General features: G+C 37.4%; 1 protein-coding gene across 1 annotated transcript in view; it reads right to left on the minus strand.

Moving 5' to 3' along the window:
* Nucleotides 1–316: 316 nt before the first annotated feature.
* LOC115220253 (leucine-rich repeat protein soc-2 homolog) overlaps nucleotides 317–27,486 on the minus strand; it is a 220,033-nt gene continuing 192,863 nt past the window's right edge. Inside the window, exons 11-12 of the mRNA XM_029790346.2 lie at nucleotides 1,983–2,152; nucleotides 317–1,858 (exon numbers count right to left, since the gene is read on the minus strand). Coding sequence (XP_029646206.1) covers nucleotides 1,820–1,858; nucleotides 1,983–2,152 — 209 coding nt within the window. The 3' untranslated portion in view covers nucleotides 317–1,819. The remainder of the gene's footprint in view (nucleotides 1,859–1,982; nucleotides 2,153–27,486) is intronic.

Below are 27,486 nucleotides of genomic sequence, written 5' to 3' on the forward strand. Positions count from 1 at the left end.
ATTTTTAAAAATGCATATATTTTTCTTACTAAACATACAATTTTTTATTTCATAAAATAAATCTCATTTTTGTTTGTGGAAATTTTTAATATTTGGTTAGCAGCTGTAATCACTAAAAAAAAAAAATAAATAAATAAAAAACAGAAGGTAATGTTAATTTTACTATTTCTTGTTTTGTTCTCTCATTTCTTAGTATTTAACATACTTTTCTGTAGACACTTAACTCGCACTGAACTTTGCCTATTTACAAGTGAGATTTCAGTGCTGCATCAGCATAATTGAATAACAATTATAAAAGGTAATAATATCAACAAAATTAATATTTCAGAAATGATTTATTAATTGAAGTGAATTCAGTAGATTTTTTTAAAATCTTTATCAATGAAAAATGTTTTCCCTTATTCCCTGATAAAAAGTCAGACTCAGAACTGATACCTGTGAGTAAATCCTGGTTGAAGTATTGCTTGAGATGCTAACATTATTTCTTGCTAGGATTTGTTCTTTTTAATAAAATTCATAAAATTCAGGTGGTGTGGTGAAATTGTAACCATTTAAAATTGATTCAAATGTTAGCAAAGCCTAAATTTGACAAATATTTGGTTCCTTAAATAAATTAGCACATTTTTGATATGTGCAAAGGGATTAACATTATTTCTGAAGTGATCTTGGAAGTATAGAGCAAATAGAGTCAATCAAATAAATATAAAGCAAGAGTCAATGAAAGGGAGGCATGTTTTCATGTCATATTAAAACAAGAGGGTTCATGTTCTTTGTTAATAGACATTTCCTTGAAAGTTTTTATTTTCTTAAAAAAATATGAACAAATGAAATATGAATAAGTGACTAAAATAAAAATTAAATAATATAAACTTTTATGAAAATAAAATATTATAAAATAATTACTGAAGAATAGGAATGATTTATACAAAAAAAAAAAAAGCTAAAGAAACAAAATGTTCTGTTGTGAAAATTACTAAAAAAAAAAACTGTTTGATTCAATTGAATTAATATTAGTACATACTAAATTATAGTATGTTATTTTTAAAAATGCACAAGGACAATATCATAAATCAATTTCTGTGATTTGGGCAAGTTCATACAAAATTTGAATACAGAAAGAGCTGTGGGGAAAAATGAATAAATATAAAAAAAAAATATCAGCAGGGATGAGGTGATATAACAGAAATTAGTGCCAGCAGCAAAAGCCTTTTTTATTATTATGATATATATATTTATCAGCAGATTAAAAAAAAATGAAATTATCTATTTCCAAGACACATAGCTTTCAATTATCCATTTGTGAATCCTTATACTTTCTGTAGTTACACTGATTCATTAGACATTAATTTATTCTTTAAAATTATTATGAAGCTGAAGTATAGGAAGGACAGGCAAAAATAGCCCAATATAGCTGTCTAGTACTAGGGAAAAACTGTAAACTGTTTGCAATTGAAAGGCCTGGTTGATTTTAACTGGGCACTATTAGAGAGACAGATAGAGAAAAATTCTACTTAAAAATAATAGTGGTAATTGAATTAATCATCTAAAGAGATCTAACATTAGCCAGTAGATTCATAAACTGTTGTGTAAAAAAACTTGAGAAACTGAAACTGTATATTTAGAAAGAAAGATTGGAGAGGCAGATACATCACAAAGATGACTGACTATTTAATGAAGCAAACTGGTATTGGTATATCTAAGAGAACAACAATAACAGCAGTATTGGCAGCCCAGCAAAATTAGTAGCATCACTTGAACAGCAATAGTAAGAACAGTGATGGAATATAAAAGGTAATATAGTCTTCTATTTTTCTTATTCTCACATCTGACAATAGTAAGGACCACGCAGCTTCAGGAACTGGAAAAATAAATAAAAAACTGAATTATCAAAACATTTGATAAATAGAATATTCACAAAAAGTGACAAATTCAGATTTAAGTGAAGAAAATATAAAATAATAAAATGTCAACAATGTAATAACCTGAATAACAAGAGATGGTCCTTTGTTTACAATTTCTCCAGGAATTTGACTCAGAGGGCAATTTTCTATGCTCATAATCTGTAAGTTTCCACATAAAGCCAATTCATATGGGAGACTGTGAAGTTCAGGGTTGTCATTTATATATAAAGACTCCAAATTTTCAAGACAACCTAAAAAGAACAAAATCAACATTATTGCTTATTAAAATGTTTTAAACTTCATGTTTTATATATTTTTTATCATTTACTCATTTCAGTCATCAGACTGTGGCCATACTCTGGCATCACCTTGAATTTATATATATATATATATATATATACGATAGGCTTCTTCCAGTTTTCACCTACTAAATCCATACACAAGGTTTTGGTTGGCTTGAGGCTATTGTAGAAGACACTTGCCCAAGGTGCCATGCAGTGGAACTGAACCCAGAACCATGTGGTTGGGAAGCTAGCTGCTTACCACACAGCTATGCCTGCACCTATATCATTTTTTATAGAATAAATACTGCTAGATAAAATAATGTAGTTATTTATTAGTTTATGGTGAAGGTACATAGCTCAGTGGTTAGAGTATTGGGCTCACAATCATGAGGTAGTGAGTTTGATTCCTGGACTGGGCTATGTGTTGTGTTCTTGAGCAAGACACTTCATTTCATGTTGCTCCAGCTCACTCAGCTGTAGAAATGAGTTGCAACGTCACTAGTGCCAATCTGTATCAGCCTTTGCCTTACCCTTGGATAACATCAGTGGCATAGAGAGAGGAGGCTGGTATGCATGGATGATTACTGGTCTTCCATAAACAACCTTGTCCAGACTTGTGCCTCGGAGGGGAATTTTTTGGTGCAATCCCATGGAGAGTGAGATTCATTTACAAAAACATGAATGATATACAATTACCAGCTGGGACAACATTAAATGTTTTATCACTGAACCAGTCACAACTCAAAGTAAACAAGTCTAGATTTTGGGGAGGATACAAAAATATAAATACCAATTTAATCATTTTCTTTCAATAAAAATACTTTTTCCTTGGTTGCTACACAGTTTGAATATAAGGTCATTAACTTCAGGATCTTTGAATCATCCATTCTAAAGACCTTTTGGCGGGGAAGACTACCAAAAGTTACAAGTGAAAAATTCTGTATCATAAGTAGGCTGATTGTTGATGTCTGTTCATTGAAAATAGTGCTTCAGCCTACATATGAAGCATGGAGTAACTTTTCCTCAACTGTGTGTTCCTATATGTACATATACATGCACATAAATACAATCATAGGAAAATATTAAACTTTCCACATAGTGTTTTTTATGTTATTCTACAGTTATCTTCAAACTTTGTTTTTATACCAATTAAAAAATTACAGTGCACATACAAGCACAAATATAAATGCATATAAAAACCAGTCATCATCCATAAATGAATAAAGCTTGGTAACATGTATCATGCAATTAGTTAATTGTTTTTGATGACTATATAGTTGTGAGCAGACACTGACATCCACTCAACTATCTCACTCATTGAACCGGCCTATCTGGAAGCAGAGAAAGATGCACTAGCATTCAGCTGGTACTTGTTTTTATTCTGAGTATACAGGAATAACATGAAATGAAATGACATGCTCAAGACCATAATGAGCAGCCTGATTCAGGAATTATACTTGATGCAAGGCTGGCTTTTGCTGACGATCTTATTGTAACAGTGAAGTCATGTGATACAGTAGTGCCAGCCACTAGTACAGATGATCATTTCATTAACCAATGTAGTTGGTGCGAGATGGTAACTCGAGAAGTATACAGCAGTTTAAGGTGTCCTACACAACACATTCAATTAAAATTGAATGTGCTAATTATCATATATATAAGTATGGATTGTGGCCATACTAGGGCACTGTCTTGAAGGGTTTAGCCACACAAATTGACCCAGAACTTTTTTTATAAGCTTGGTACTTATTTTATTGATCTCTTTTGCTGAACTGCTAGGCAACTTGGATGTGAACAAACCAATACCAATTATCAAGAGGAGGTGGAGGACAAACATGCACACACAAATGATGAGCTTGCAATTTACATCTACCAAATCCATTCACAAGGCTTTGGTAGAACAAGGGCTATAGCAGAAAACACTTGCCTGAGGTGCCATACATAGTTGTGTGAATGGAAGTTTGCTTCCCTTCCGCATGTTGCTGAACCTAGAAACATGTGGTTGGGAAACCAAATAGGTCAAAGAAAGGCTTTAACACATTTTTAATGATCAGTTACAACTGTTTCATATCAACTCTGCTCTCTTTGCCAGTTAATGCAAAAGTTCCGAGTAAAAATTTACATATTTGCAGTTTTAAACATTAGACCTGAATCAAATATGCAATCTACTGACTTGGCAGTGTTGTATTTATTACAGCAAATTAAGTCTGTCTTTCCTGATACAGGAGGTGGACTTATAGAGGGATGATGCCCTGTTCACGTTCTGTAAATATAGTAAAGTAGACCTAAAATGAAAAAGCAAAAGAATTAGTTTTTTTTTTTCCAGTATCTGAGAACTAGCTGTTACCATAGATAGGAACACTTGAGTGACAAACTTCTTAGATGTAACATTGCACCTAAACATAGTTTTGTGTAGTGCTTGTCACAAACCCCATGAAAATCTGCAGTATGTGAATAGAAACCCTCATTACCCTAGAGTGGTCATCAAATTGATAGTAAATAGTATCTCCACTAGAATACTGAGACTGTCTGCTAACAGTGACATCATCATGCAGAATGCCAAATACTATAATGAAGCATTGGCCAGGGCTAAGAACAGAGAAAATATTATATATGCCTCAGGGAGGCGTACTTGCTCTCTCTACAAATCACCTCTAGATGTCATTTAAATTAGAGGGCACTAGGTTTAGCCATGCATCAAATAACATTAAAATAGACCACCATGGCGGTAGGTTACAAAACCTGTATTCTGCAACGAAGATCCTAAATAAAATAGACCTTAAGCAACACCTTATGGTACCCCATCCTAGGGGGAAAGAGCATATCTAGCCTCAGTTAACACAGTCAACAGATGTGTTTAGATCTGCCACCTAGGAAGCATAGTAACAAATTACACAAGAGGAATATAATTTGGTTTACCCCCACCACCACCACCACCACCCTATACTGAACATTGCTACTGATTAATCTGGCATCTTTGTCAGGGCTCTTGATAAGTGTTTTCTCCCTACACTTAGATATCATAGAATATTCAAACAACACAATGTCAAGCTATCCTACTCAGCCACACCGAACTTGGTGCCAAATTTAGCTGCCCTAAATAACAGAAAGCTGAACCCTAAGATATATAAGGACCCAGCATAGCTCTTCTGGTTGAACCTGTTAACCCTAGTTCAGCCCAACACAATAATGGCTCTCAAAGGCAGCATGCAATGGACCATAGGGTACCTATTCACAGAAAGAAATTCAGTTGAACTGGGGACTTAAAATGAAACTCCATTCATTTGAACTTCTCCAGGGTTATGTAATTTTTGAATCCCTTCCAACTGTCCATTAGATAACCAATGGCTTAGGAAGAATATGGATTACAGGGACACTGTCACTACTTATAGTAATACTTTCCACTACATCGAAGCCACATCTTCCCAATTTTAACATAGATTCTATAATCACATCCACTCTTTTAAGAACTTTAGTAAGCATAAGTCTACATCTTTGGCTGAGCTGATCATAGGACATAAAACTGAAGAAAGTGCTATATGAAATCTGGTCAATGGTGAGAACTGTACTCCCATATGTGGGAGGAGGGGGTGAGTGCAACCTGTACTAAGTCAAAGCACTAGAAATATTATTAACAAATGTAACAAAGTTCTGATACTATGCCTGCATAAATACCACAAGATCATTGCTGAATTTTCATAGCTTTCTTCTTCTCTGGCTTCTTTTATTTCCCTTATCGTCCATAGATCTTAAATCCACATCCAAAACATTTATAACTGTACTGGTATTTCACTCAGTAAACCCAATCACTAATCCGTAGCTTTCTGTTAGGTGCCCGACACTTTGTTTGTCATTCTCCTGAGCTTAATATGTAGACCTGTCACCTAGTCTAATAACTGGTACACACTTTCTGTTACCTCACCACTGCTTGAGGACATCCTTCATATGGGCCTAACTCTGTCCTAGGTATGGTACTTACTATTTCTGCACCTTACAACATCCAACTCCACTACAGGCAACCCTTCTTGTGTCACACATGGTGATGATATCTCCACACATATATTTGTTTCTTTTACACGTATATTCCGGGATTTTTTCTTTTCACATAGGTATAATCATATGCTTTGTATCCATATATATTACTTTCTTATACAATCCTGCCATCCATTCTTCTAATCTGTCAATTAAAAAAATTTTATTTCTACTTATTTATGTTATATTTATTATTTTTTCTTCCACTGTTCCTTTTTCTATTATATTTGCTGTATCTCTTTTTCACTAAATACACAACAGAATTGCTACGATTTTTACATTTATACCTCATACTATATGTAGTTTATTACATAGACCTGTTAATATTACACAATTCAGTCAGTTACTGTACTATTATCTTTAATGGTAGGGCCATACTTCTACATTGGTACTTGCTCATATCACTCTAATATTACTATTTATTCCATTTCTCTTTAATCATATCTTATTGTTACCCTCTTTTATTTCATTATATTTTTCATTTTGTTTTATCACTCTGCCTTTTCATGCCTTACCATATATATGACATTCCTGATAACTTAAAGCTCAAATATATATGCATCCACAAAGTATGAAACCAGAACGTGGGGCTGGTGAAATTGTAGAAATTCTCCAACAACCACTTCTGACTCTTTCAGGAGACATGGCATAGAGCTGAATCCTGCTGCTACATATATGGCCTTCCATCCAGAGATTGACAGTAGTTCTCTCCAGCCAGGGATTGGCCATAGTCTCCAGCAGCTTCACATAGCCATTAAATTGAGCTTAAGGCCCTATTCAAAGATGAGGGGTAACATAATGTTACCTTCACTGGAGACACATTAAAAAAACATCACAGTTTGGGGATCTTGGTTATCATATTACATGGGACATCACATGGATTGTAAACAAAGCCCCTGTTGTTCTGTGTCATGAAGCTGGTCCTGGCAGAAGTTCTTTTCATCAGGTCAACAGGATGACTCAAATTGTTCGGGGGCCTCGCCTGTCAGAATTTGTCCCTTGCACCTCTTGTAGGAGTGGTATCATAGGTCCTCATTCAGTACTAGCTTCATGGTGGTGATTCCAACACCCATCTCTCTTGCCAAAGCCTGATTCCCTTGCTTAGATTTTCCATCACCTTGTACTGCAAGTGTTGAATGAATTCCAGTGAGTGGACATCATCAAAATTCCTCTGTGTAAGTCCACCAAGGAGCTCATGATGACCCCCTTTTTTGATCATCTACCTCTATTTGGTTCCCTCTGGCCAGATGGTCAACAAAGAGTACTTTGTGGAGGTTTTGAAGAAGTTCAGGAAGAGATTTTGTTGCAAAAGGCCAGAGCACTTGCACCAATCCATAATTCCATCCTGATAATCAACTACTTGACAGAGATGGGCATCAAGACTATCTCTCACCCTATATACACTCCAGACCTTGCTCTCTGTGACTTCTAGTTGTTCCCCATGCTGGAGGAGATGAAGGAGGCTGTAACAAGGGTCCTGGACACCTTCATTTCAAAGGACTTCCATGAGGCCTTCATGAAGTGGCTAGAGTGCTACAAGTGCAAAAGATCCTACTTTGAAGGAGATTAGAGTTTTTGTATTTCTTTGAAATTAAAAAATGTCTCTTCTGTAAAACTCCGAAAACTTCTGGAATGACCGACCGACCGACACACACCTATGTATGCACACTCCTTGGCTTATCTTTACAAATGAAGATTTATGAAGAGGGATGTGCTCAAAATTTTGTAACATTGTGTTATCAAAATCCATCAGAGTGTATCTATATCTGACCTAGATAAATCAGAATTATGCTTGCTGATGCTCTATGAGTCCAGTTTGAGACAAAAACAGGCATAACCACAGAAACTGAATAGGAAGGTGGACTAATCAGGCTTGGTGATGGTGTCTTTATTTTTCCTCCACCTCTGCAAGGATTCTCCAGATGCCTTCCAAAAAGGCTGTTGCCTAAAGAACATTGAGATTAGGTCTCATGCTCATGGATAAGAACAGACCACTGATGGTGATCAATGTGACAGATGCTGAAGGATTTCTTTATGGAGCCTTTCATTGGTGATCCTCTATCTCAGTAACCAGAGGAGAGTTCACCATACTGCATGATCTCAGGAAGTCAAGGGATTATGTGGAGATGCTCTAGGATTTGCTGTAGACCTTTTCTGCTTACAACGGCAAATGCTTTGTTGAGGTCAACAAATATGAAAGCCTCTGTTTTGCTCTCTGAGAAAAGCATGCATACTTTTACTATCCCACTTACAGACTGTATTTGTAACATGCAAATTAGCTGTTAATTTCTTTTTCTGAAAATCCTAGCTTATCCAGATTGTCACTTAGGCATTTATTCACAAAACCAAGTGCACCAATTATAATTAGTATAAATGTGAATTTATAATCTTCATAAAGAAGCTGGAGTTTTCAAAGCAGTTGTCCATAGTTATCCTGTTTCTCTTTGAATTTTGAAGAGATATTGATATCATCAGGGTAGCTGACCTCAATGATGGCACATATTTTTTCTTGTCCATCCCAAACAACAAATATTTGGTCTCGAGAGTGTTCTGCCAATATTTCTTGTGTTGATATTTGTGTATGTATAACAGGGGGATTCTCTCAATTTATTTCAGGACAGTTTTTCAAATGGCATTGTACAATGTCATGTTGTATATGGTGGTAGTACCATGATAACATTTTTGGGCAGCTACTAATCCTGTGTGATGTATTCCACAGAAATATGACATAATCAACATTTTTGGTTGCAACTTGGGGTTCCAAGGGCTTAACTGTCTCTTTTGTTCATTTTTGTTGATTGATAGCCATAGAAACCATGCTAAAACAGACAATTCAAGAGTGGTGCAGCTGACCAATTCCTGTCAAACAAATGAACCCATGTCAACATAGAAAATAGATGATAAACAATGATGATGATATTACATATAATTATACACACACACATATGCTATGCAAAAGTTGTCCACAGTTATTGGCTACCTGATGTCATCATACAATGGAAATGCTCTTGCTACGGGATATACATCAAGAATTCCATAGTATTCATAGAGTGTATATAAAGAGGTTACAATTTTTATACCTGTAGTACTTTGGTGAGATGTTGTGTAATCATTATCATCTATCCAAGGTGTAAAATGCACCTCCTCAAGTGATTGTTTAAATAAGTCTTTCATTAGATCCTACCATCATTTCACTCAGTATGAGAATGCATACTCAAAGTGATGTGTCATTTTCAGCAGTTTATAGATAAAGCTAAATCCTAAGATATAGTGATAGACAAAATATGATTATAATGAAAATGCAAAATACAGAAATAAAGAAATAGACAAAAAATCCTACCTATATCTAAGTTGGATATAGATAGCATTAGTAAAAATATTATTGATAGAATACTACTGAATCTTAGACCTACGATTAAACTCTTACTAGAGGTTATTGGATGTTCAAAAGATTAGCAAATTTATACAACTGGATATATCGAATTATTATTCTATTATTAACCCTATACTACTTAAGGCTCAAATTTTTGCATTCTTTTATTCAGCCACAAGGCTGCAGTCATGCTGTGCATAATTCTGATTTATCTAGGTCAGATATAGATACACTCTGATAGATTCTGATAACACAATGTTACAAAATTTTGCATAAGCATTGTTTATCCTAATTTTTTAAGTGTTTATTATGCAACTTTTTGTGTTGATTCTGAAAATGATTTTACTTTTTCTCTACTACTGACTGTTGCTGAGATATATCAAATGAGGCTAATTATTAACAGATGTATTGTTTAGGGGAAGGATCATTTGCTCATTTGTACTAAAAATTTGAGCTAGCTAGGGAAAATTGTGTTTTTGACTCAATGTAAACTGCTAATGAATGACCAGTGATAAGCTTTTCATGGTACTCAGCAGGAATGCCAATTTCATTTCAGTCTGAGAAAATTGAGGAATTCCTTTCTTGTGTAGTAGAGGGATTGTCCATTAAGGTGTATATTGATATTTTTTTCTATTTCAGCCCTTTATTCTGAACATTACTCTAAATTTTCTGTTATATGTGCAGATGCTATGTTGGAACAAAACATGTATCACATACAATTGTGAAAGGTGCCAAATACTGGACTGCTTAGTCTCTACTTTGTTGGCTGGCCAAGATAAGCTTTGCCCCACTGCCATGTAATATGTGGGAGTTGTCAATCAAATTTAGAAGAATGGTTAAGAGGTGCAAGATGCAAGAAGAGCCATGCCTTTTGCTATTCCAAGAGTATAGCAAGAGCCAAAAGGCCATCATTGCTATTTTTGCATGACTGACGTAATGAAGTACAGAAGAGTTAAAGAAAGACAAGCCCATGATGACAAGTTACTGGTACCACAACCACCAGAAGATGTAAGAAAATCTCATCATAATGTTTAAATCTAATCGAAATTTCATATGCTTGCTAAAATAATCAAAATGTAAAGGTTAAAAACCGTTTAGCAGAGTTTTCTTTTAATAAAACTCATACTATAGTTCAAGTTGTTATAAATGGCTTGTTTGCAGCTATTGGAATTGATAATGACCAAAAAGAATGGCAACTTTACACAGACAGCTCAGCAAGAATCCTCAAAGCAGTTTTACTGCCTAGTGAAAATCAGTATCCATCTCTGCTTACCGCATATTCTGTGCAGATAGAAGAAGAATACGAAAATGTCAAAAAGCTTCTTCAATGTGGACTGTAAGTGGAATGTTTGTGATGATTTTAAGCTGAATGCATTTTTGCTTGGATTGCAGGGTGAATACACAAAATATTTGTGTTTTCTTTACTGATGGAACAGCAAAAGTGATCATGAACACTACTGGAATGTTAAGTGACTCCATGAAATGACATGCAGCTGGGAAAGCAAAGTGTTATCAGACAACCTCTTACAATCAATGTTGAAGCCAGAGAAACTTGAAAAGGCAATGAGTCATGTTGAAAGAGAGGCATGGTGTACATATTGTGATACAGTTCATGCTTTCCTAGGTAACAGACAAAGATCCCAACTACAAGCAGCTGGTGATAAAGCTTATTGAGAGTTTTAAGAACTTAGGCTGTCAAATGTCCTTCATATTTAAACTCTTTCCTGAAAACTTAGGTGAGGATCTTATTGAGAGATTTCATCATGACTCTGCTGCAATGGAGAAGAGATACCAAGGAAGACCGGGATACTGTCATGATGGGAGACTATGGTCACTTGCCCATAAATGATCTCACAGTAGGAAAACACAGTCTTCAATGCATTTCTAGTGTAATCTCATCATATAAAACTTACATTTTCCTTTTTGCTTAAAGTGAAATGCAAAAAATGATTATAAAAATATTACTTGATTGATATTGTCACATAATGTAAATAAGGTCATTAAAGCACTTTTTCTTTCAATCTTTTAATATATTGAGGGTAAGTAAAATCTAAGGATATTTTTGAAATCAGAAGTAAAAAACCACAAAACATTGAAAAGATTTAGAAAAAATAAATTGTATTACAGTGTAATAAACTATGGATGAGATCTGATAGGGTTGACTGTTTCAGTATAATAATAGTAATGGGATCAAGCAACTCAGCACAAGTCACTGATCTCCTCAGAATATATTTCCTATTCCAGAAAGAGACCTGGTTTTCTAAGCAGGGAAGTGATGGTGGCAGGGGAATCTATATAGGGAAAATCCTCTCATCATATTAGATGGGTGTAAATTAGAAATGGAGAGATGATTATTTAAGTTCTGCAAAAATTTTGGACTATCTGTTTATAAAATAATTACTGTAGGGTAAACTTTCTTGATGAAACATTTAGTCTGGATACTAAATTATACCATAAACTAAACAAAAATCTAGGGTATGTCAATAAAAAATTCAATCACCCACCCTCTATCATAAAGGGAATTGTAAACAATATATCCAATCGAATATCTAGATTTTCAGCAAATGTAGCATTAGCTGGGGTTGGATATACTGAGAAAGTTAAATACATACCTGATAATAATTTTATTAATGTATACTTCTTTAGTAGAAGAAATTACGAACACAAAATAGATGAAGGTGGTTGTCTTAACCCAAGAAAGACAAAAATGGCACAATGAATAACACTAAAGGGGAAAATAGGGTTAATCTAAATATTAATTATAAGTCTAACAAGAATTTTTGAGATAGCAACCCTCCCACAGATTATACTAGTCATAACAGATTGAACATCAAATATAGAAAATGCGATGTTTTATGGTATAATTCCTTTTTTGGATTACACGCATTATCTAAGATTGCTAGGGACTGCTTTACTGCATTGGATAGGCACTTTTCTTAATTTAATAAATACCACAAGACTTTTAACAGATATAAGGTGAAACTGTTATATGCAACATCTAATTACTTAGAATACTACATTCTTAAGCTCAATAATAGCAAGATAATCCAGGAGGTCACTAACACCATTAAAGAGGGTAAAGACAGAAATAATCCTTTGAATAATGATTGCAATACTAATCAAGCTTGTCCAAAAAATTCTGATAAAAATAGTAATATAGACAATGGCAAAAATAATATGAGTAATAATTGAAATACTAAAAATCTCAATAGTAGTAGTACTGGAAATGATAAAAAAGGATAGTGTTGAAGGGTATATTGAGAGCACTAATAATAACCATAGAAACAAATTATAAAAAATAGAGTTAAAACAGGTTGAACAGTGTATATAAGAAGTACATATGTCCACATATATATATATATATATATATATCTGTGAAAGAGAGAAACCCAGAAAGACATGGGATTAAGTGGTGAGGACTGATCTCATGATGTTGGAGCTCATGGAGGAAATGACAATGGACCGAAATGTCTGGCGATATGAGTCTTAGAGAAGACCTGCTCACATCAGCAAAATTGAGTTCTAGAAGTGTTGTTCCATCCCCATGTAACAACAACATTTTTACACACCCTACCCCAAGAACCCAAACTACATCTCTTCTCTTCCTCACATTTCCTCTTCATACACTCTGGTTTTCTCCCACTTCCCAATCCTGTAGCAGATGCACATGAACAATAGATAATATTGACACAAGAATTAGATTTTCTCAAATGCAAACAAGTTTCCTTGAGGTTGTAGATAGCTTCTGTTATAAAGTGACTAAATTGGCAGTGGAGGAGGATGTTCTGAAAGTATAGTTGCTGGAATGAAAATAGGATGGAGACAGTTCAACGATATTATCTCTGATGGCAACAGAAAATTTCTCTGTCAGAGTAAAAGGCAAATTGTATGATGCTTATGTACAAACATCTATGCTCCATGATAGTGAAATGTGCACCCTGAATACAGAGGACATGCTAAGACTAGAGAGGAATGAAGCTGGTTGTCCCAATGGCTGTACAATAAAGTGCTGTGTAAAGAAGTACCAATCACTTGAAACAGCGAAGTGCTGTGTATTAGGTGTTCTCCATCCACAAATTACATTCATTCTCTTTCCAATGAACCAATCATCTCATTTTGCACTACAATCCCTCTTACTTCCCTGCTCCCCAGTGCCACTTTGTCATCTCTCTCTCACCCATCCTCTCCCTGCCAACTGAATCATTGCTCTATGTTCACCACTAACTTCATCCCCTTCTCCCCCTTGTCCTTCCTTCTCTTCCACTCTTATGAACTCCCTGTTGACTCACCTTGTCTAGTCCTGTGTACCACTTCACTTACATTCACCTCCTTGTATCTTGAGAGTACACCTTGGCACACCTTCACTACCATTTTCTTTCTCTCTCTCTGACTGGAACAGCCACATATTTCCTCCACAGGTTTAACCTCTCATCACCTGGCACAATACTCCTCCCATTTCCAGTGGACGGATCTTTTGTCTTGCAAGTTACTTGGTGATTTTGCTGGTGCCATGTAAAACACACCCAATGCACTCTGTAAAGGAGTGGTGTTAAGATGGGCATCTACCAGTAGAAATCATGCCAAAGTAGACAGTAGCACTTAGCATAGCCTTTTATCTAACCAGCACCTATCAAACTGTCCAACCTATGCCAGCATGAAAAATGCTGTTAAATGATGATGATGATGATGATGATAATGATGACAATATATGTACATATGTGTGTGTGTACATATATACATATAAATTTTAAAATAGGATAAAATCTTTATAAAAATTTATCAAGTAGTTAGCGTGAGAAACCTCATAAGAGAAAGAACCGACAATTTTTCTCTTAAATATATTTATTTATATTATATAGAGGGCATTACTATACATAAATAGATGTATAAAAGTTGAACATTTCTATATGCTATGCTGGATACATTGGGTGTTCATCTGGTATGTTGATTTTTGTGCATTCTTTATAATCTTGAATTATGCTTGCATTGACGATAAAAAAGTGCATTTCTGCACTAATTATGAAATCATGTGATTTGCAGCTGAATTCTGTTTTTAAAAGGCTCACTTCGAGAGTTGCATTCCCTCGCATTTGATACAATGTGTTTATTTCTTTTGGTAGTTTTAATTTTAAGAGTCCCTCCTAGCGTGTAGCATTTCTGTATAGTAATGCCCTCTATATAATATACATGCATATATATATATATATATATATATATATTCACACACACACACTTTATTAACAAAATTGCAAAGACATAACATAAAACTGTTACTCAGAATTTCACATTCCTGTTCTTTAAGAATGGGATCATGAAACAGGCTTTGTGATATATTTGCAGCTTTATTTATAAAGCATATTACTCTACCTCTAGAGTACTTTTTTTCCCACTTTGTTTCACATTTAAGGTCTTACTCTGGTATATATATGCGTGTGTGTGTTGATATATATATATATATATATATATATATATATATATATATATACACACACACACACACACACACATTATATATATATATAATATATGTATGTATGTGTATATATATATATATATATATATATATATTAGACCTTGCTCAAATTGCTGAATCACTATTAGAACTCGAGGTGAAGTTTCAGGCGTGGAAGCAAGGATTAGAATCGAAGGGCCTTAGAGTCAATCTAGCTAAAACCAAAGTCCTAATAAGTAGGAAGGTAGACAAATCTCGAATACCTTCAGGTAGATGGCCCTGCTCGATCTGTAGAAAAGGCGTAGGTAGGAACTCTATAAGATGCACCAAGTGTAAGCTATGGACACATAAGAGGTGCAGCAATGTCAAAGGAAGGATAACTAGGAAGATAGTTTTTGTATGTGGCAGATGCTCTGGTTCAATAAAGACTGAAAATGCGCAGAGACCATCTTCCGCCACATTCCAGGGAGAAAAACTTGAAATAGTTGATAGTTTCCGTTACCTAGGTGACCGAGTCAGTATAAAGCAGGTGGGTGTACCGAAAGTGTAACTGCTAGAGTAAGAATAGCCTGGGCAAAGTTCAGAGAGCTCTTACCTCTGCTGGTGACAAAAGGCCTCTCGCTCAGAGTAAAAGGCAGACTGTATGACGCATGTGTGCGAACAGCCATGCTACATGGCAGTGAAACATGGGCCGTGACTGCTGAGGATATGCGTAAGCTCGCAAGAAATGAAGCCAGTATGCTCCATTGGATGTGTAATGTCAGTGTTCATACCCGACAGTGTGTAAGTGCCTTGAGAGAAAAGTTGAACCTAAGAAGCATCATATGTGGTGTGCAAGAGAGGCGTCTACGCTGGTATGGAGACGTAGTAAGAATGGATGAAGATAGTTGTGTGAAAAAGTGCCACACCCTAGCGGTTGAGGGAACCTGTAGAAGAGGTAGACCCAGGAAAACCTGGGATGAGGTGGTGAAGAACGACCTTCGTGCTTTAGGTCTCACCGAGGAAATGACCAGAGACCGAGACCTTTGGAAGTATGCTGTGCACGAGAAGACCCGGCAGGACACGTGAGGCCATAACCCATGGCCCCTACCTGGGACGTAGTCAGTCCATCTGTGCATACCTTCCTTCTTGGGACACATAACTCTACTTGTGAAGTCCTGTTGAGGCAAGTGAAAATCAAATCAAATCAAAATCGATGAACATCAATGGAATTTGTATTTTCGTGGTACCAGTGCCGGTGGCACGTAAGAAAACCATCCGAATGTGGCTGTAGCCAGTACCGCATCGACTGGCCTCCGTGCTGTGGGCACGTAACAAACACCATCCGATCGTGGCCGTGCCAGCCTCGCCTGGCCTCTGTGCCAGTGGCACGTAAAAAACACCATCCGAGCGTGGCCGTTCGGCAGCTTCGTCTGGCACCTGTGTCGGTGGCACAAAATAACAACATCCGAGCGTGGCCGTTCGCCAGCCTCATCTGGCACCTGTGTCGGTGGCACATAAAAAGCACCCACTACGCTCACGGAGTGGTTGGCGTTAGGAAGGGCATCCAGCTGTAGAAACTCTGCCGACTGGCCTGGTGTAGCCTTTGGGCTTGCCAGACCCCAGTTGAACCGTCCAACCCATGCTAGCATGGAAAGCGGACGTTAAACGATGATGATGATGATATATATATAATTTAAATTAGAGATAAAACCACTATAACAATGAAAAACATAAACCAAAACATAAAAATTATATATATAATAATAAATATATATATGAATAAAAAAATGGAGTTAACGCAGGTGTAATCAAATATTTTTACTTTCGACACATGTTTCGAAAATTCCACTGATACTATTCAAAAGAATAAATGGTATAAACAATGCAATCTTCTCCTCAGGAAAGTGAAAAAAACGAAACTCGTCAATAAGACATTTTAGCAAAAAATGATGGATTTGTATAGCAATAGACAGAACGCTATTAATATTGTTAACAAGGTAAAAATACACTTATCTATTAATAAATATATATATCAATGGAATTTGTATCTTTGTGGTACCAGTGCCAGTGGCATACAAGAAAACCATCCGAACGTGGCCGTAGCCAGTACCGCATCGACTGGCCTCCGTGCTGTGGGCACGTAACAAACACCATCCGATCATGGCCGTTCGCCAGCCTCATCTGGCACCTGTGTCGGTGGCACATAAAAACACCATCCGAGCGTGGCCGTCTGCCAGCCTCGTCTGGCACTGTGTCGGTGGCACATAAAATCACCCACTACACTCTCGGAGTGGTTGGCGTTAGGAAGGGCATCCAGCTGTAGAAACACTGCCAGATCTGACTGGCCTGGTGCAGCCTTCGGGCTCCTCAGACCCCATTGGAACCGTCCAACCCATGCTAGCATGGAAAGCGGACGTTAAATGATGATGATGATGATGATATATATATATATACATACATATATGTATGTGTATATATATATATGAGTGTATATATACATCAGTGGCGTGCGGTGACTTCCGTGCTGGGCATGCAATGAATTTCTTCCACCCCCACCCCCGGGCAATTTTTCAGTAAAAAAAATTTTCGAATTCCTGCGATTTACATATGGGAGATTCTGAATATGCAATCAACCCCGTATGACCTAGAATAAAAAAAAAACGTTGCCCTGGTACTATTTAAGAAGAGTGGTCCCGTTGCGCGCGCTCGCGCATCCGCGCTGGCTAGTCGATCCTACGACTATCTAGCAAAGTAAATAAATTTTTTAAACAAAATATATAAAACACAAAAACACAAAGTAAATAATGTTTTAAACAAAATAAATAAAACACAAAGTAAGGATCGACTAGTCACGACTAGCTGGTGTGGATGCACCGGGACCACTCTTCTTAAATAGTACCCATGATTTTTAAATTGTTTGCAATACTCATCAAATTTGTTGAAATTCGAAAGTTCCATGAATTTAAACTCTTCTAAGGATGAATATCGTGCTGTAATTTGGTCAACTATTGTACTGATAATTTTGTTATAAAGCATTTTATAATGTCGTTGGGGCTCAATAGATATATTCTTGGATCTCTGAATTCTGATTCCTACATCGACTCCATATTTTTCCCCCGGGTTCAGTTCCACTGCGTGACACCTTGGGCAAGGGTCTTCTACTATAGTCTCGGGCCGACCAAAGCCTTGTGAGTGGATTTGGTAGACGGAAACTGAAAGAAGCCCGTGGTATATATGTATATATATGAGTGTGTGTTTGTGCGTCTGTGTTTGTCCCCCTAGCATTGCTTGGCAACCGATGCTGGTGTGTTTATGTCCCCGTTACTTAGCGGTTCGGCATAATAGACCGTTAGAATAAGTCCCGGGGTCGAGTTGCTCGATTAAAGGCGGTGCTCGAGCATGGCCGCAGTCAAATGACTGAAACAAGTAAAAGAGATTGAAAAATTATCAAGTTTGTTTTCGAGTACAGTTCTAGTTTTATCTATTTGATCTTTACAATACACTATGTCATGACTTTTACTCTGGAGGATGTTAAATATGAAAAAAGAAAAAATCTCACTGAATACTTCTAACAAAAATAAGAAATCAGGACTTTTAAAGTTTGTAAGAATCCAATTGCTGAATTTATGGTGGTATCATCCCATGCTTCAGGATTTTCAATGATGTGCTCAAAAAGGCTGATTATGAAATGATAATTTTCCTTTGTGGTAATAATAAGCCGTGAGGCTGTTTCCTTCGGAAATCTTTTTTTTAACAATGTTATCTAATGCATTAGCCCTTTTCGGTGTTGGTCTCCCACCGATATAATTAATTATTTTCCATCGAATTCTCCTTTCGAAAAACTATTTCTCAAAATATCGTTTATAACACACATTTCACTCATTTCGTAAAAGGCTGTTCTTATATACGGAACACACGTGGAAGCGCCAGCGTAAATTGTAAGTCAATTTCAACAAAACAGAAAGATACAGAAAGTGGGTATCAGCTCATAGCATGACATGCCACTGAGAGAAAGAGGAAGGGGGTACAAAATATTATGAACGACCTTTCCTCCTAGCATCTGTTTTATCAATTCACTAAGAGAGAGAGAGGAAGGAGGGACAAACTAAGAGACAGAGAGGGAGGTCATGCGGGTCTTCCCACAGCATAGCCACTAAGAGAAAGAGGAAGGGGGTAAAAATATTTCAAATGCCCTATCCCCTTAGCATGTCTTTTAAACAAGTCGCTAAGAGTGAGAGAGAGAGGAAGGAAGGACAAACTGAGACAGAGAGGGAGTGTCTGACATGCTGGTCTTGTTAATGCATGACTTCTAAAAGCAGAAGTAGAGTCACTGAGAGAGAAGGGGAGAAAAATACAACTGGACGGATTTTCTTTGAAACAAAGTAACTATTTTATTTAATTTTCCGATCATATGGATAAAAAAATCACAGGGCATGCAACGCATACCTTGCATACCTGAGAGTGCACGCCCCTGATATACATATATACATATACACACACACACATACATATATATATACATGTGCACATACATAAAGTCTACTATGTTAGCCAGCTTAAACTTTGAAGTCACAGTCAATATTATTATTGTCAAAAAACAAATTCATACTCTACCACATGTATTGGGTAATCCTTAATTTTAATGTAAAATTGTTTTTATTATACCATAAAAACAAACATTAATATCACACACACATATATATATATATATATATATATATATATGCACACACATACACACACAGAGAAATGATGATGGCTGTCCACTTGTAACTGAGGAAGACCATGACTAACTACTGCCCAAGCACGAGGTTATTACAGATACAGACATCAGGTGCAGTCTTCTGCCTGTCAAACCATCCAATCCATGCCAGCATGGAAGGCGGACATTAAATGATGATGATGATATATATATTCAATTATGATTAAAGGATAAAATAGTTTAAAATTTCATCAGTGGCCAGCATATAAAATAGACCTATTTAGGTAAATTCATATATAGAGATTTATAATAGTATAAAATACAATTATAATTAAAGGTACAGAGGGGACTATGCCTATACACTGAAAATAGATGCTAAATTGTCCAACCACTCCAAATTATCACCTTATAATACACACATGTTGAAAGCGAAGATGTAGACTGACAGAAATTCATAAAATAATTCAGATAGTTTTGGATTGATCAATGCCCAAGGTGCAATGCAGTGGGACTGAACCTCGAACTATGTGGTTGAAAGGCAATCTTCTTATCACACAGTCATGCCTGTACCTATATGTATATTAATTACTGGTAGGGACATCGTATTTGGCTTTCCCCACCCTAATACACTACCAAGCATATTAAAGGTTTATAAGTCAATACTGTTCTACTTTTGTGTTAGTAATGTGATTCAATGACTTTTAAGTTATCTTCTAGATAACTTTTAGATCCAAACTTGAAAGTTACAATGTTTTGTATACAAATATATCCATGTAAACAATGCAACTGAAGATAGAAAAATAGATAATGGATGTATATAACTCCTATTCATCATAGTCCTCCAGGCAATAACAGAGTAATTCAAGATAAGCTGCCCCTGGGAGCTCCTCTATGCTGATGACCTTGCTTTAATAGTTATTGCTCCTTCTTCAGCACCACATCCAACCCAGTAACTATCCAGCAATCATCATCATCCTCCTCCTCCACATCATCGTTTAATGTATGTTTTCCATGCTGGCATGGGTTGGACAGTTTGACTGAGGACTGGCAAGCCAGGAGGCTGCGCAAGGCTCCAATCTGATCTGGCATTAATTATACAGCTGGATGCCCTTCCAAATGCCAAACACTCTGAGAATGTAGTGGGTACTTTTTACATGCCACCGGCATGGGAGCCAGTCAGGTAGCACTGGCATTGACCATGTTCAGATGGCGTTTTTTACATGTCGCTGGCACAGGAGCCAGTCAAGCAGCACTGGCATTGACCCATGCTTGAATGGTGCTTATCATAGGTGTCAGTCAGGTGGCATTGGCCACAACTACAATTTCCAATTTAATTTTCGACTTTACTTGACTCAATAGGTCTTCTCAAACACAGCATATCGCCTAACGATTCAAGGGTACTTTTAAATGGGCTGTTTATGCAACACTGGTATCAGCTATGGCTGTGATCTCACTTTACTTGCCAGGGCCTCTCAAGCACAGTATATCTCTAAAGGTCTCAATCTCTTGTCATTGCCTCTGTGAGGCCCAATGTTTGAAGGTTGTGCATCACCACCTCATTCCATGTCTTCCTGGGTCTACCTCTTCCACAGGTTCCTTCCACTGTTAGGGTGTGGCACTTCTTCAGACAGCTCTCCTCTTCCATACGCAGCACATGACCATAACAGTGCAGTCATCTCTCTTGCACATCACATCTGATGTTTCTTATGTCTTATGAGGGCGTTTACACTCTGCTGTGTATGCACACTAACATTATACAATCAGTGATTCATACTAGCTTCACTTCTTTCAAGCCTACATATGTCCTCAACAGACATGGCCCATGGTATCACTGCCATGTAGCATGCCTGTTCACACATATGCGTCAGTCTACCTTTCACTCTGAGCGAGAGGCCCCTTGTTACCAGCAGAGGTAGAGTTTTCTGAACTTTGCCCAGGCTATTCTTATTCTAGTGGCTATGCTCCCAGAGCATCTACTCCCACTACAGACTTGGTCACCTAGGTAGCAGAAGCTATCAACTACTTGTAGTTCCCTACCCCCTGGCATATGATGGAATCTGTTTTCTGTACATCTTTGGTATTTATTGCCCCTGTGCATCTACCACACACAAAAACTATCTTCCCGGTTAACCTTCCTTTGATATTGCTGCACCTCTTATGCAACCATAGTTTACACCGGGTACAACTTACGGAGTTTCTACTTACCCCTTTGTACAGATCAAGCAGGGCCATCTACCTGAAGAAGTTTGTAATTTGTCTGCCTTCCTACTTACTAGGGTTTTGGTTTTTGTTAGATTGACTCTAAGGCCCTTTGATTCTAGACCTTGCTTTCACACTTGAAACTTCATCTCTAGTTCTGGTAGTTACTCAACTATTAGAGCAAGGTCATCAGCATAGAGGAGCTCCCAAGGGCAGCCAGTCTTGAATTTCTCTGTTATTGCCTGGAGGACTATGATGAATAAGAGGAGGCTGAGGACTGATTGTTGATGAACCCCTGGAATTTTTCACTATACTCATTGCCAGCCCTCACCTTACTGACAGCATCTTTGTACAGAGCTTGTACAGCTCTTACCAACCACTTGACTATCCCTGGTTTCACTTGACCACCAGGTAAGGGATTGGGGGACCCTGTCAAAGGCTTTCTCCAAGTCAACAAAAGCCAAGTACAAAGGTTTATCTTTGGCTAGATATTTCTCCTGCAGTTGCCTTACCAGAACTATATCATCAGTGGTGTGTCTACCTGGTACAATACCAAACTGCATCTCATATAGGCTAATTCTCTCCCTAATTAATTGGGCTATGAACATCTCCATGACCATCACCTGATTCAGCAAGTAGTTATTTCTATCTAAAGAATCACCCTTTACCTTTGTAACAGTTGACTACAGTGCTGCTATACTAGTCATTGGGGTATGACTCCTTTGTGAACTAACTGATTTACAATACAGATATTTTAAGCATCTCAGCAGTGATTTCTGATGGGCTGGGGGCTTTCCCTGTCTTTGTATCCTTAATTGCTTTATCTACCAGGGTACTGTTGATTCGGGTAGCTGGTCCCTCAGTTGGGTCAACATTTGGCAGACGCTCCTCCTCCTATTCATTCTCCATATTCAGCAGTCTTTCATAATGGCATTTCCGAGCCTTTGTCTTTGCAGAATCATTAAATGCAAGGGCACCATCATCCATGTGGACACATTTGTCTATGACATCATGAGTTTCTCTCACACACAGTCTTGGAATCCAAAATACTTCAGTTCTTTGGTCCTTACGTCGCTGAACATTGGCAAACTTCTTCTTTTCTGTTTAGATGCATTAGGCTGGCCATGTAGTGCATATGGAAGATAAGATACCAAAGCATCTGTTCTGTAGTGAGCTGTGCACTGGTATGCATCTTCAGCACAAACCTCAAAAATGACTACATTCATATACATAAATACAGCCATACATAAGTGTGTGTGTGTGTGCATGTAACTGTGTGTGTTACTGTGTCATTGTTTTGATGTCATATGATGGCTGCAAATGAATAATACTGTCATACAATTGATGTCTTTTGTTTTAAATCTTTGGTGAAAAGATGTCTGACAGTATGGAAATATTCCAAATGAAGTTGGTGACAGGAAGGGCATCCAACATGAGAAAGTCATTTTCAACAAATTCAGTAAGTATGGACAAGTGGACATTAAAACGATGATTATATGTGTGTGTGGACACATGATGATTACAAGTAGATTTCAATTAATGCAATCACTTGAGTTGTTTTAAACATAACAAGCACAAATGTGGCTTTTCAGTCCTGCTAGGGATTTACATATGTAGAAATTATGAGTGCCTTTTTAGTGGGTGCTTTGATGAAGATTCTTATGACATTCCAGTCATGTGTCTCTTGACACATTCTTTTTCATATTCCCTGCAAATAGAGATACCATATGATGCATATGCAAATATGCAAATTCACTGCATGTCTAACTTCTCTGAGGTCATAAACTACCTACTTCGTTTCTCTAAATGCATCACTGGTTTTCTTGATTCAGAGGGCGATTTCTTTTATATATATATCTTATTTCTTTACAGCCCACAAGGGGCTATACAAAGCGGATTAAATTGATTATATCAACCCTAGTGCGTAACTGGTACTTATTTAATCAATCCCAAAAGGATGACAGGCAAAGTTGACTTTGGCAGAATTTGAACTCAGAACATAGCGGCAGACAAAATACCACTAAGCATTTCGCCCGATGTGCTAACGTTTTTGCCAACTCACCGCCTTAAATATATAGCTCACTATAGAACAGATGCTTTGGTATCTTATCTTCTATATGCACTACATGGCCAGATATATATATATATAGGCCCTTTCTCATCTTGTATGAGAAATACCAAATGTCTTCATTTACTACCTGGCTGATGAGTAATTCAGACACTCCCATGTACCTGGCGATGGACCTGATTGATGGGTAAATTGTCACCATTTTATATTTTTCTTTTTGTGCATGTGCATTGTTTGTTTTTGATTTTGTCAACTACACAGTATAGCAGGGTCAGTTGGGCACCACGTGCGAGAAAAACAGTACCATGACACAATTCACTCTGCCAGAAATTTGCAAATGACCATGCTGTACTGCTTGGCATTCATGCTGGAAGCTCCAATATGAACATTTCAGAGTGTTTGGGTGTCAATCTGAGGACAGTGCAGAGGATTCGAAAAGAGTTGGATGAGTCTGATGGTGATTACAAGGTATGGCAGCTCAGAAAACTCACTCTGATCATTCTGATAAGAAAAGAACTTCTGAATTTGTTGGTGAGATCCAGGCCATGACTGACAATGATCCCTCCAAGTCAATCAGGTCCATTGCTAGGGTCATGGGAGAGTCTGAATTACTCATCAGGCAGGTAGTGTTTGAAGACATTTGGTATTCCTCATACAAGATGAGAAAGGGCCAATTTTTATCCAAAGCCATCAAGGACAAGAGGAAAGATCACACTACAAAGCTTTTGAACAAAACCAAGTGTCCCCTCCAACAGAACATGCTTTGGTTTTTCTCAGACGAGAAAAATTTCTGCCTCAGACTCAACACGGAGGCTTACATCAAGTGCCTGGAGGAGGTAGTGCTACCCTGGGTTAAGATGGTGGCTGCTGGAAGACCCTATGTCAGGCAAACACATGCAGGAGAATCCAGTCATGGATACCAGACAATTTCTGTGACCACATCACCCCTAACATAAGGCCACCTAACTCCCCAGACTGTAACCCCCTGATTATTATGCATGGGGCACAGTTGAACAAGAGACCAAGAAAAACCTTTGTAACACTAAAGATGAACTGAAGGCAAGGATTATGGCTGAATTCGCCAACTTAAACAAGGAGACTGTTCAGAACAGTTGCAGGAGATTCTGAAGTCGTCTAGAGGCCAAGGTTGAAGCCATTGGCAATTTTATTGAATACTCTTTAATAACTCATGATATTTTAACATAATTTTGATAAATAATTCTGTAAAAATGAGATATCAGTGTTAGTTTCATTTTTGCATAATTTAGACAACAATGCATTTACTGCACCCTGTATATATATATATTTATAGGAGAATATATATATATACATATATATATATACATATATATATATATATATATATATATATATGAAGGAGAGTATATTTTTAATTAAAAAAGGACTTTATATATATATATATATTGGGTCATCTCTTTAATAATGCAGTTATTTTATACTTTTATTTTTCAAAATTAAGATAAAGTCCTTTTTTTTTATTTAAAATATACTCGCCTTCATTTTCTACAATGCTCTTCCATCTATCCAGTAGACTTGCAAGGCCCCTCTTCCACAATTCACTTGTCCGTGATGTGATGAAAAATACTCCTTCCGTACTATTCTGTCTCATCTACAGAATTCATATTTTTTCCATCTAAACGATTTTGAAGACTGAGGAATAAATGATAATCAGATGGGGCAATGTCTGGCAAATATGGAGGGTTGGGGCATTGTTTCCCATTCAAACTTTTCCAGCCTTTGGAATGTCATCCTTGCTGTATGTGGCCAAGCATTATCCTGATGGAAGAACACTTTTCGTCTTGAAACCAAAGATGGTCATTTTTCCTTCTACCACTGATTTAAACCACTCAAGCTGCTCACAGTAGATCTTTCTTATCATTTGGTTTGGGTTTAAAAGTTCGAAGTGGACTAAACCTTTCAAATCCCACCAAACAGATAACAACACCATACGTGGGGGAAGACCTTCTTTAGCCTGGGGTGCCGGTCTTTCTCCTTTCCCTACTCACAGTCTTTGGTGCTTGATATCTTTATAGAGAACCCATTTCTCGTCACCAGTCACTATTCGGTCCAAAAAAAGTTCATTCATGAGACATGACTGCAAAGAAGAGCACATATTCACTCTCTGTGTGCAATTAGACTTGGAAAGTTTGTGACAAACCTATTGACCCAATTTTCTAACTTTTACAATAGCATGCAGCTATTGATGAATGGTTGAACGATCAGATCCAAGCTTCTTTGCTAGTTCCTCAATGGTTACGATGGGATTTTGTTCCACCAGAGTTTGCAGCATGTCCTCGTTGAGTTCGACAGATCTTCCAGGACAAGGCTCGTCTTCTAGGCTGTAGTTTACAACTTGAAATTTCTAGAAGCACAACTGGCTTACACTTATTGTCCAATCTTCATTTACTGCATTAGTATTCCTCACACTTTCTGTTGCTTTTATTGAACTCATAAAGCAAAATATGCCTTTGTCACTTCCATTATAGCTTTGAAAAAATAACTGTTAAAATAGAACTGTACTCTTCAAAACTTGCACTAAGAATAAGTACAAGGTAAAATTATACCTGCTTTTATAGCAAGTTGATGCAGGCAGTTTATTCCATCCCCCCTCAACTGCAATTGAAAAAACTGCATTATTTATGGGATGACTCATCATCATCATCATCATCGTTTAACGTCCGCTTTCCATGCTAGCATGGGTTGGACGGTTCAACTGGGGTCTGGCAAGCCCGAAGGCTGCACCAGGCCAGTCAGATCTGGCAGTGTTTCTACAGCTGGATGCCCTTCCTAACGCCAACCACTCCGAGAGTGTAGTGGGTGATTTTATGTGCCACCGACACAGGTGCCAGACGAGGCTGGCAGACGGCCACGCTCGGATGGTGTTTTTTATGTGCCACCGACACAGGTGCCAGACGAGGCTGGCTGACGGCCATGCTCGGATGGTGTTTTCTTATGTGTCACCGACACAGGTGCCAGACGAGGCTGGCGGACGGCCACACTCAGATGGTGTTTGTTACGTGCCCTCAGCACGGAGGCCAGTCGTTGCGGTACTGGCTACGGTCACGTTCGGATGGTTTTCTTATGTGCCACCGGCACTGGTACCACAAGGATACAAATTCCATTGATGTTCATCTATTTTGATTTGGTTCGATTTGATTTGATTTGATTCGATTCGATTCTCACTTGCCTCAACAGGTCTTCACAAGTGTCACAAGAAGGAAGGTATGCACAGGTGGACTGACTACGTCCCAGGTAGGGGCCACGGATTATGGCTTCACTAGTCTTGCCGGGTCTTCTCACGCACAGCATACTTCCATAGGTCTCGGTCTCTAGTCATTTCCATGGTGAGACCTAACGTCCGAAGGTCGTGCTTATATATATATAAAGGTAGAGAGACAAGGAAAGAGAGATACAACTACATATATACATACAAATGTATATATAGAAATGCACACACACACTATATATTATT

The sequence above is a fragment of the Octopus sinensis genome, linkage group LG16 (assembly GCF_006345805.1).
Source record: "Octopus sinensis linkage group LG16, ASM634580v1, whole genome shotgun sequence".
Lineage (NCBI taxonomy): Eukaryota > Metazoa > Mollusca > Cephalopoda > Octopoda > Octopodidae > Octopus > Octopus sinensis.